Here is a 12,404-nt window from a genome sequence, read left to right as displayed (position 1 = left end):
ATTCTGTTGTCCTTGTTTCAAGCTTGTCGAAAGTGTGCAGATTTGTGGTTTTAGCTTTTACATGTTCATTTTTAACTCTACAAACTTGACTCAGGGTGCCTCGTTATGGTTTACTTCAAAGGATCATGACATTGATTGCTAGACTCACATGCCATCATGGGTGTCTGAGCATCTTTGTTCCAAGACCAGGTCTCTCTCTCTCTCTCTCTCTCTCTCTCTCTCTCTCTCTCTCTCTCTCTCTCTCTCTCTCTCTCTCTCTCTCTCTCTCTCTCTCTCTCTCTCTCTCTCTCTCTCTCTCTCTCTCTCTCTCTCTCTCTCTCTCTCTCTCTCTCTCTCTCTCTCTCTCTCTCTCTCTCTCTCTCTCTCTCTCTCTCTCTCTCTCTCTCTCTCTCTCTCTCTCTCTCTCTCTCTCTCTCTCTCTCTCTCTCTCTCTCTCTCTCTCTCTCTCTCTCTCTCTCTCTCTCTCTCTACTGTTCAGGGGAATGAATCAATGGAAAAAAGGGGCAAATCCTGTTGTCCACTCAAAGGAATGGAACAAAAATAACAGTGAATTCAAAAGAGTTGTTTGACGTGTTTTTTCTCTTTTGCTGATTTATGCTTGTAGCTTTTCCTCCTTAAACTTCAGTCTCTCCTCCTTCCATGTCTCTAGCTGTGCTCATGATGTGTTTCGTTGTAGTCCATGATCTTTAGGTGCTGCTGCCGGGGCCCGCGCCTGGCCGGCCTGCAGCCTCCCTCTGGCCGGCCCGGCCCCGGCCTTCCTCCTGGGGCTCTCCTGGCTGGAGGCGCGCTGCAGCTTGCTTTCAGAGGGCGTCTCCTTGGAGGACACAGTGAGAGGGCTCCCCTGGGCGACAGGGGCGGGGAGGGGGGTGAGGGGCGGGACAGGGGCGGGGCTAACAGGGGCGTTATGTCCCAGGCCGGGGGGCGGGGCTAACGGAGGCGCCTCTGTGTCCCGGGGCGGTGCTAACAGGGGTGTAGTGGCCGGGGGCGGGGCTAACGGAGGCGCCTTTGTGTCCAGGGGCGGGGCTAACGGCGGCACTATGTCCCGGGCCAGGGGCGGGGGCTAACGGTGGGCGCTGTGTCCCGGGCCGGGTGGCTCAACGCACAAGTCAGTCTTCAAGCTGTGGGCGAGCCCAGCCAGGCGCGGAGGCTGCGGTTGCTCCTCTTCGTCACACTGGCTCTCACTCTTGGTGCGGAACAGCTCGCGTGCCCGCATGCCCAGAAAGCTCTTGGCGCTGGGGTAGGAGCCCACAGTGAGGCTGGGGTAGGAGCCCACAGTGAGGCTGGGGTAGGAGCCCACAGTGAGGCTGGGGTAGGAGCCCACAGTGAGGCTGGGGGTAGGAGCCCACAGTGAGGGGCGTGTGTGGGAGGGGGGCGGTAGGGGGGCGTGTGGACAGGAGAAGCAGGGCTCCACCAGCAGAGGTCGTGGCGAGGTCCTGGCTGCCATTGATGGAGTTGGCTGCAGTCTTGGAAGAGTTGGTCGCCTTCGGTTGCCCTGGCGATAAAGTGCTGCCGTTGCCCCGGGGGGCCTCGTGCGGTGGGCTAAAGTCCACCTCCTCATTGGCGTTGGTTTTGATTGGTCCGTCTGGCATTATGACACTGTGGAGGAGAAAACATGGTTTTGATTGGTCCGTCTGGCATTATGACATCACTGTGGAGGAGAAAACATGAATCATTCTTATGATGAAAACAACAGTCAAAAAAATCTGCAGCACTTTCCATTACAGGTTTATTAATGTTTGATTCAGAATCATAATCAGAAAACTAGCACCAACCCATTCTCTTAGAATATAATGTAGATGGGGAGATAACAGGAGAAAGGGAAAGATATTACCAAGTATCTGCACTACATTCTCTCCTTGGACTAACTTCTAGTCATTTAAATCCTAGTGAAATCACACAATTGACTCATTTTGCTGGGGACTCCTCCCCCTGCGACCCCTCGTCAAGCTGACGTTCGAGTATATAGGACCAGCCGCCGCCGGCAAGGCTCCAAGTCGAGGCGGACGCGGAAGTATATTTCAGCCTTAACCTTAAAAATGTTGTTTTAGTTGCCTAACCATAACCACAACACAAGTTGTTTTATTTGCCTAAACCTTACCATACCCCTCACCTTAAGGAGAATTTCGGTTTTTTACACCACGGTCCTTATTTCCAGCTTAAAATATGATCTTTTACTCACCCAAATAACTTTGGTTTCATTCGCATGTCCACAGAACATTTTGAGCTCGGAGTAGCATCCTCAAACAGGCTATAACGGGCGCAAACGGGGCAAGGTGCATGCGCTCTGTAAATAACACATTTTCTGTCACATCGCGGTTCATTGTGGTTGTTATATAATTATGAGAACATGAATTAGCGATCTAACTAACCTCTTGTGCTCCCGACTGCTGACAGCCTGCTCTGTTTGCTGTCCGAGTGTCCGTCACATAGATAACACCTCCCAGTTTATCTCCCGCTGCTGTTTGTTGTTGATATGTGGCCTTATTCCACACGAGCGCCAATTGAATTGAATCGTCCATAATCTTGACATCAGATCATATCTATATGCCAAGCTAGGCTGCTAAGCTAACAACAACATACTGTAACAGACGAGTCAACTCTGACCTGCCCCGGATGGGCTTACAGTGCTTATGTTCTTCTTCTGTGGTTTCTCTAACAGAAGCGCTTCTCACTGCTTCTTCTGAAGCACATCTGGGGCAGGTCAGAGTTGACTCGTCTGTTACAGTATGTTGTTGTTAGCTTAGCAGCGTAGCTTGGCATATAGATACTGCCATAATGAACCGCGATGTGACAGAAGATGTGTTATTTACAGAGCGCATGCACCTTGCCCCGTTTGCGCCCGTTATAGCCTGTTTGAGGATGCTACTCCGAGCTCAAAATGTTCTGTGGACATGCAAATGAAACCAAAGTTATTTGGGTGAGTAAAAGATCATATTTTAAGCTGGAAATAAGGACCGTGGTGTAAAAAAATGAAATTCTCCTTTAACCAAACTTGTAACTTCTAACCAAAATTGCCTAAATTTAACCATTAACCAACGTTTGGGACCTAATTAAACAACCCGTGCTCAGTCCTAACTCGTCAACATACTGACGCCCCCGGCATGTTGTAAAATGAGGAAAAAGGGTTATCCAGTGTGTTAAAGGTGTACCCAGTGTGTTAAAAAGGGTACCCAGTGTGTTAAAAAGGGTACCCAGTGTGTTAAAAGGGGTACCCACCCAGTGTGTTAGTGTGTTAAAAAGGGTACCCAGTAGGTAGTACAGTGTGTACCAGTGTGGGTACCCAGTGTGTTCAAAAATGGGCCTGACCGATATGTTGTATGTGGTATGTTGACGTTGGGAGTTGGGAGTGAGAATGTGTTGCAACATCTCCCACAGAATATGACGATCCCTGAATCGCAGAAGTTTAATGTCTGGAAAGCATAAAAACTTTTGGACCATCTTGAAAAGAAAGAAATGATATAATCCTTTGGAGCATTGCCTCACCTGGACTCAGTAGGAGTGCGTGGATCAGCTCTGCCCCCTTGTGGTGAGCTGCTGATGGTGCTGGAGGCAGGAGCCTCCATCTCCACTCTGCTATAGAGCTGTAAGAGCTCCGTCTGCAGGAGCTGGGTGACTCTCCTCTGGGCCTGGTGCCTGCTCTCTGATGCCTGCAGCTCAGCCCTGTAGAGGGGGAGAGGGAGAGAGAGAGAGAGAGGGGGGGGGAGAAGGAGAGAGAGAGAGGGGGAGAGAGGGAGAGAGAGCGAGAGGGGGGACGAAGGGAAAAAAGCAGAGGGAGAGAAGAAAGAAAATACAAAAAGGGAAATGAGAAAGTTTGTGTGTGTGTGTGTGTGTGTGTGTGTGTGAGTGTGTGTGAGAGAGAGAGAGAGAGAGAGAGAGAGAGAGAGAGAGAGAGAGAGAGAGAGAGAGAGAGAGAGAGAGAGAGAGAGACTAATTGCACATGCAGGCACAGAAACAGGTGACTGACTTCCAAAATTAGATGGCGCACTGCACACTTTGTACCTGCCTCTATGAATACAGATGCAGCATGTGATGTCTAGAGCACTAAGCTCTGTCTTTAGGCTGGAGCTGCTGCTGTGGAAACCATTTCTCCATCAAGTCTACTGTCATCTCGTCTAAACTGGTGATATTAACTGTTATTAACAGTGCTTTAGAGAGACCAACTGCATGGTTAGCAGCTTCATTTGTCTACTGCTGCTATAAAACCAGGAACAGCGTATTATCTCTAGGACAGATGACTTCCTAGGAACTTAATCAAGTTCTTATTCATTTTTATTTTCATTTATTTATTTAAATAGGGACAGATACACAACATAAACATTTGTCAACGTCTGATGACATGTATCCCAGCATTTATAGCCAAGGCTAATTTGCAATGCCTGTCCCTAGATGTTATTAAAAGCACCTGTTAAAAGCAAAGTACAGTAAAAGGCAGTAAAATACAGTCAAAATAGACAAGGATATCATAAAATCGTAAAAATCGGTCTTCTTGACAATCTACTGCTCAGTTTAGCCGTTTTACTTTTCGTTTCATATCCCGCGTCGCTCAACTAGAGACAGAACTTTCATCCCAGCTTCCGTTATTAAAACTGGGTAGAAACAATTAGAGTAAAAAAAAAAAGGGGCGGTGACATGCAGAGGTCATGCAGAGGTCATGCAGAGGTCATGCAGAGGTCGTGTTCTTGTCAACGGGTAAAATCATGTAATCAAATCATGTAATGTTGCTTGGGACATCCATTTTCAATCATCATCATCATTGAGTATGTGGGCTCTGTCTGTCTTCGATTTTGGTCACACATTGTGAGATTTGTGATGATTTTGGTCAGTAATGATGATGTCACTGATGATGTCACAGTGTCTATGACATCATCACTCACATCATCAGTGATGCGAAGTTGAGGAATTGTGCGCTGAGTGATGTCACTCGAGCACTCCATGAGTGATCAGTGATGGTCACTCGAGCAATTGTGATGTCATCAGTGATGACAGCGAAGTTGAGCAACTGTGCGCTGCGCATACCAATAGAGCAGGTGAGGCCACACAGCAGCCGAGCTGCGGGCGAGCTGCAGGGCGGGCGAGGCGGCGCAGCCTTTCTAGTGTTGAAAAGTTCCCTCTGTGTTACATGATTCGCTGTATCTCCAGTTTGTTTCACTATGTAGGAAGTAGAAGTTCCCAGACGATTGGTCGGCGCCAGGTGGAGATCTCCAATAGTCCGGGAGCCGAGACTAAACCTTGACCAGCGGACACTCACTTGGCCTGGCATTTGACGTCCTCGAGGAACTTCTTCTGCTCGGCGATGAGGTGTTCCTTCTTGGAGAGATGGGTCTCCAGCTCGCCGACTCTCTGCTGCGCCGCCTCCACCTTCTGGCCCTGAAGCAGCAGGTTCTGCCTCAGCGTCGCCACCTCCTTGGCGTAGGACGCCTGCAGCATCTGGGCCTCCTGAGACACAACACAGGAGGGTCCAGAGCATACTGTTGCTTTGCTGACATTTGACTTAAGTAGAAGTAAAAGTACTGGTGTAACAATCTACTTACAGTACATACAAGTCAAAAGTAGCTCATTTAAAATGTACTCAAGAGTATACATTCTTAGATTGTGATCGTTCTCTTTCTCTCCCCCTCGTTCTCCGGCAGTGGGTGGAGAGAGGAGGCTCTTCCTCAGACGCTTTGAGGAAGAAGAGCCTGTGTGGCTTGAAACGTCACGCTAATGAAAACCCTCAAACAGGAGCTCCAAAGGTGTGCGGATCACTTTTTTTCACTCTCCTAAATTCCCACACAGGCCTTCCTTCAATCATCTAATTCTATCTAATTGGCACCTTCAGTCCTCATCTCTCCACCGTGACAGCTGATGTGTGGTGAGCGTTGCATCATCCAGGTGGGAGCTAGACATCGGTGGTGGATGAGTCAAGCACCCCCCCCCCCCCCCCCCCCAACACACACACACACACACACAGATATGTAAAGCACTTTGGGTGTAACCCCGGTGCCCTGGGGGTGTTATAACCCCAGTGCCCTGGGGGGTGTTATAACCCCGGTGCCCTGGGGGGTGTTATAACCCCGGTGCCCTGGGGGTGTTATAACCCCAGTGCCCTGGGGGGTGTTATAACCCCGGTGCCCTGGGGGGTGTTGTAACCCCGGTGCCCTGGGGGGTGTTATAACCCCGGTGCTCTGGGGGGTGTTATAACCCCAGTGCCCTGGGGGGTGTTGTAACCCCAGTGCCCTGGGGGGTGTTATAACCCCAGTGCCCTGGGGGGTGTTATAACCCCAGTGCCCTGGGGGGTGTTATAACCCCAGTGCCCTGGGGGGTGTTATAACCCCAGTGCCCTGGGGGGTGTTATAACCCCAGTGCCCTGGGGGGTGTTATAACCCCAGTGCCCTGGGGGGTGTTATAACCCCGGTGCCCTGGGGGGTGTTATAACCCCGGTGCCCTGGGGGGTGTTATAACCCCAGTGCCCTGGGGGGTGTTATAACCCCGGTGCCCTGGGGGGTGTTATAACCCCGGTGCCCTGGGGGGTGTTGTAACCCCGGTGCCCTGGGGGGTGTTATAACCCCGGTGCTCTGGGGGGTGTTATAACCCCAGTGCCCTGGGGGGTGTTGTAACCCCAGTGCCCTGGGGGGTGTTATAACCCCAGTGCCCTGGGGGGTGTTATAACCCCAGTGCCCTGGGGGGTGTTATAACCCCAGTGCCCTGGGGGGTGTTATAACCCCAGTGCCCTGGGGGGTGTTATAACCCCAGTGCCCTGGGGGGTGTTATAACCCCAGTGCCCTGGGGGGTGTTATAACCCCGGTGCCCTGGGGGGTGTTATAACCCCAGTGCCCTGGGGGGTGTTATAACCCCGGTGCCCTGGGGGGTGTTGTAACCCCGGTGCCCTGGGGGGTGTTGTAACCCCGGTGCCCTGGGGGAACCCCGGTGCCCTGGGGGGTGTTATAACCCCGGTGCCCTGGGGGGTGTTGTAACCCCGGTGCCCTGGGGGGTGTTATAACCCCGGTGCCCTGGGGGGTGTTATAACCCCAGTGCCCTGGGGGGTGTTGTAACCCCGGTGCCCTGGCTAAATTCACACACAGGCCTTCCTGTCATCATGGCCGCCAACTCATCCTTCGATATCTAATTGGCACTTTCAGTCCTCGACTCTCCAGCGTGACAGCTGATGTGTGGTGAGCTTTCTTTGCGCAAAGTGGCTGCCGTGCATCACCAGTCATCACCCAGGTGGATGCCACACATCACCCGGCATCCACCCAGGTGGGTGCCACACATCACCCGGGTGGATGCCACACATCACCTGGGTGGGTGCCACACATCACCCAGGTGGATGCCACACATCACCTGGGTGGGTTCCACACATCACCCGGGTGGATGCCACACATCACCCGGGTGGGTTCCACACATCACCCGGGTGGATGCCACACATCACCCGGGTGGGTGCCACACATCACCTGGGTGGGTTCCACACATCACCCAGGTGGATGCCACACATCACCTGGGTGGGTGCCACACATCACCCGGGTAGATGCCACACATCACCCAGGTGGATGCCACACATCACCTGGGTGGGTGCCACACATCACCCGGGTGGGTGCCACACATCACCCGGGTAGATGCCACACATCACCCAGGTGGATGCCACACATCACCCGGGTGGGTGCCACACATCACCCGGGTGGATGCCACACATCACCCGGGTGGGTGCCACACATCACCCGGGTGGATGCCACACATCACCCGGGTGGGTGCCACACATCACCCGGGTGGATGCCACACATCACCCGGGTGGGTGCCACACATCACCCGGGTGGATGCCACACATCACCTGGGTGGGTGCCACACATCACCCGGGTGGGTGCCACACATCACCCGGGTGGGTGCCACACATCACCCGGGTGGATGCTACACATCACCCGGGTGGATGCCACACATCACCCGGGTGGATGCCACACATCACCCGGGTGGATGCCACACATCACCCGGGTGGGTGCCACACATCACCCGGGTGGGTGCCACACATCACCCGGGTGGGTGCCACACATCACCCGGGTGGATGCTACACATCACCCGGGTGGATGCCACACATCACCCGGGTGGGTGCCACACATCACCCGGGTGGGTGCCACACATCACCCGGGTGGGTGCCACACATCACCCGGGTGGATGCCACACATCACCCGGGTGGGTGCCACACATCACCCGGGTGGGTGCCACACATCACCCGGGTGGATGCCACACATCACCCGGGTGGGTGCCACACATCACCCGGGTGGGTGCCACACATCACCCGGGTGGATGCTACACATCACCCGGGTGGGTGCCACACATCGGCGGTGGATCAGTAGAGAGATGCACCGGAAAGAGCGATCTATTGGACGCACAGGAATGATTTAGGTACTAATGCATTGATGAGATGTTGGGTAAGGTGACCAATGAGCCAAAAAGTCAGTGTCGTCCATCAAGCCGTCAAGCCCTCTCTCTCTATACCAGCACCAATGTGTCAAACAAGACAAATCCTGGTGGAGTTATTGAAGAGGGCACATAAACTAATCGATTATTACACTTCTTACAAGCTAAGCTAGCGATGCTTCAGTGGGAGAGTTTTATTATTACACTTCTTACAAGCTAAACTAACGATGCTTCATTATTACACTTCTTACAAGCTAAACTAACGATGCTTCATTATTACACTTCTTACAAGCTAAACTAACGATGCTTCAGTGGGAGAGTTTTACTAGACGCCCAACAAACCCAATTAGTGTCCCTTTTTTCACCTCAGTATGTCTTCTCCACAGCCCTCTGCATCTGTCACACGCATAGCTGCACACAACACACACACACACACACACACACACACACACACACACTCACACACACACACACACACACACACACACACACACACACACTTATTTGTCCCCTACCTTTGTATTGTCGGGGCCTGCGTGGTGCAGCTCCTGCATGGACAGCTTATGGGCCTCCCCCAGGAGCAGCAGCTGCTTGTTCAGGAAGCTCATCTGCTGCTGGGTGCTCTCACTGTTGCTCAGCTGAAGGACACACAAGACAACCAATGAGGACGGAGGGCAACACAGCAACCGAGCGACAAATCAAAGCTGTCACAACCATTTGTGAGAGGATCAATAACGAGCGGGCAAAGAATCACTCATTGAAGATGATGTTGCAGCAAACTGTTTAGGCAGCACTGTAGGACACTGAAGTACTGTCTTTTCAAATGAACAAAATGAAAGTCCTTTGCAATGTGAAAATACATGCGGGATGATGCAACATTTCCAACATTTCCTCCAATTAGGAATGGGACGATATGCTTATCTCACGATGATACGACTCGATATACGACTATATGAGGTTCACCATTTGATACAACCACGATATGATGGAATACATCAAAGCTCAATGACAATAGCTGCGTTTACATGCACACTTTTTCCTCAATCCGATTGAAATCAATCGCTTTGAAGATTTTAGGTCAACCGTTTTACATGAGGTGATTTAATAGGATCTGGTGTTGACACGCACGCACAGCATGCACCCAACAGCTGACATGCGCAAAAGTGATGAACAACAACTTGACAGGTCTGCCAACTCTCGCATTAACCGTGAGACGCAAGTGACACTTCTCACACACTTCTTCAAGTACGCTTTCTCGCAGTGAAAAATAAATTCATACTGTCATCATGACATCATGACATCTAAAGCATGAATTATGCCAGACATTATGTCATAATGTACATTGTCGTCTTGGACCTCAGGAAGACTAGCGAGTCGAGTCGTCAGCTAATGTGGGGATCTCAAATCTCCACTTTGGAGTTTAACTTTAAACTACCCCTCTCTACAATCAACCGGTTTGGGCCTGTTTAAGCTGATTGAGGTGTTTATATGGAGCATTTTTAATTGGTTTGGGCTTTTAAACCTATTTCAGACAATGGAAGAGTATTAATTTTGAGGTGAACTGTTCCTTTATTACATCACATGAGAATGTACTCATGCTCTAAATACCATGATGAATGAGTGCCTGAAGCCAATGATATAAACAGTCTGATTCAAAATGCCATTTCCTGAAAGGACGGGTGCTTGTTTTTCAAGACTTCCCTTTGTCTGGGTGGAGGAGTGCAACAGACAGACAGGTCATCAGACAGAACCCGGGGCGCAGAAAACACACCCAGAATCCCCGTGTGGCTGACCCAAACAGAACAAGAGAGACAGAGAGACAGAGAGAGAGAGACAGAGAGAGAGAGAGAGAGAGAGGGAGACAGAGAGAGAGACAGAGAGAGCGAGAGAGAAAGAGAGAGAGAGAGACAGAGAGAGCGAGAGCGAGAGAGACTAGAGAGAGAGAGAGAGAAAGAGAGAGAGAGACAGAGAGAGAGAAAGAGAGAGAGAGAGAGAGACACACTGTCCTGGCCTTCCAATTCCAGGATGATTTCTCCAACCACAAAACCCACGCCACCATTGTTTTGGTGGTAAGATAGAAGGTATTAGTCTAGTAGTGGATCATGGTACCAGAATAAAAATACACTGAATAAATAACACATATAATACAAAAATAATAGTTTGGATTTGCCATCATAGTGTTTCGACTGGATGAGCTAGAAAGGCTGGAGGTCAACAATCTTTTTATATTTACATTCTACACACTTTACATTGTCACGTTGCTGAAAGTGAAGCACTCTCATCTCGTTATCTGCAGTTGCTTGTAAATAATACGACACAATGATTCAGTGCCTTCTGATGACGTCAGTTGTGCTCAACTTAACTCAAGTCAACTCTTAATATGAATATCTGCAAAACGGTTTTACAGTTTTTGGATATGTGTGAGATCACGTGCAAAATAAATCAGCATTGTTTTTTGGTGAAGTACACCTTTAAATAAACAACATTTCTAAGTAACTACTATTGATTGAACGACCCGGCAAAAAAAACACAAGCATTGCTACAGGGTTCTTGTACTTAAATAACACTTTTCAAATGACATCAGCAGAAAAACTATGACACCACGATACAGTTATCATTGAAAATGTTAAAATCTCACGATAGATCAGGTCAGGACGTGAACATGTCTTTACCTTGATGGTCATCTGGTTGAGGAGGTGACCAGTGTGACACACTTTGTTGTTGGCCCTCTGAAGCTCCGCCTCCAGCTCATCCATCTTCTTCTGGCATTCCTGCAACTTGCTCTGCAGAGGAAACACACAACAGCTGAGCGAATGTTCCTGTTCCTGTCAGTGTGTGTGTGCATGCGTGTGTGTGTGTGTGTGTGTGTGTGTGCATGCGTGCGTGTGCATGCGTGTGTGTGCGTGCGTGTGTGTGCATGCGTGTGTGTGAGTGCGTGCGTGCGTGCGTACCTGCAGCTCCTGGTTCTTGGTGTAGTAGTCGTCCCTGCCCTGCTGCAGCTGCCTGACCTGGCTGTGCAGCCTGGTCACCAGGGTCTCCCGGTCCTCCCATAGCTGCCTGCAGCGCTGCTGCTCCACTGCCAGACTCTCCCTCACAGACACCATGTCCACACTCTGTAGAACCAGCTGGTCTTTCTGCATGGACACGCACGCACGCACGCAACGCACGCACACACACACACACACACACACACACACACACACACACACACACACACACACACACACACACACACACACACACACACACACACACACACAAATACTAAGACTCTCCCTCACAGACACTATGTCCACACTCTGTGGGCTCAGCTGGTCCTTCTGCACGGTCGGACACAGACATACATTTAAATACTTTCATTTGGATCCACAGGTAGGGCAAGTTAACTATGAAAGAGACACATCTTTTGGAAGGTTACAGTCTGATAAAACCAGATACTGGATGCATGTGCTTCTAGACACAGGACAAAGTATGATAGCACAAATATAGCTTAATCTAGCAAATGCAGTTATACAGTTGTATATAATATATATATATATATATATATATATATATATATATATATATATATATATATATATATATATATATATATATATATACAGTATCTTAAAGTGGGCTGATATTTAATGAGTTTGGTTTGGATGTGAAGAAAGTGTCTGAGACCAGGTCCACCAGGTGCGCATGCTGCTTACAGTATATAAAGTCCTTTGTAATAGCTGCAGGCTGCAGCTGGGTGTAGGATACAGTGTGGGTCATGCGCACGTAGGTGCGCGTGCACACACACACACACACACACACACACACACACACACACACACACACACACACACACACACACACACACACACACACACACACACACACACACACACACACACACACACACAAAAACTACAACTAGTTTCACACGAACGTGAACACAGGAAGTCCCGCTGTCTGGACCTGGTCACATTTAGAAAAACAAATACCTGCCCATCTCTTCGCTGATGGTCTCTTTGCTGATGTAGGTAAGA

The 12,404-nt window shown here is 50.1% G+C and overlaps 1 protein-coding gene and 1 pseudogene across 2 annotated transcripts in view; both read right to left on the bottom strand.

Annotated features, from left to right (window-relative positions):
• Positions 1 to 435: 435 nt before the first annotated feature.
• LOC310778703 lies at positions 436 to 1,057 on the bottom strand (annotated as a pseudogene). Its single transcript has one exon. The product of its transcript is annotated as an uncharacterized misc_RNA (transcript).
• tsc1b (TSC complex subunit 1b) overlaps positions 939 to 12,404 on the bottom strand; it is a 57,925-nt gene continuing 46,459 nt past the window's right edge. Inside the window, 7 exon segments of the mRNA XM_083638352.1 lie at positions 939 to 1,420; positions 1,422 to 1,596; positions 3,484 to 3,660; positions 5,249 to 5,436; positions 8,904 to 9,026; positions 11,061 to 11,171; positions 11,340 to 11,522. Coding sequence (XP_083494478.1) covers positions 1,061 to 1,420; positions 1,422 to 1,596; positions 3,484 to 3,660; positions 5,249 to 5,436; positions 8,904 to 9,026; positions 11,061 to 11,171; positions 11,340 to 11,522 — 1,317 coding nt within the window. The 3' untranslated portion in view covers positions 939 to 1,060.

This window comes from Poromitra crassiceps, assembly GCF_964638095.1.
Source record: "Poromitra crassiceps genome assembly, chromosome: 6".
Lineage (NCBI taxonomy): Eukaryota > Metazoa > Chordata > Actinopteri > Beryciformes > Melamphaidae > Poromitra > Poromitra crassiceps.
Note: the sequence above shows the minus strand (reverse complement) of the source record. Positions and strands in the feature narration are given on the sequence as shown.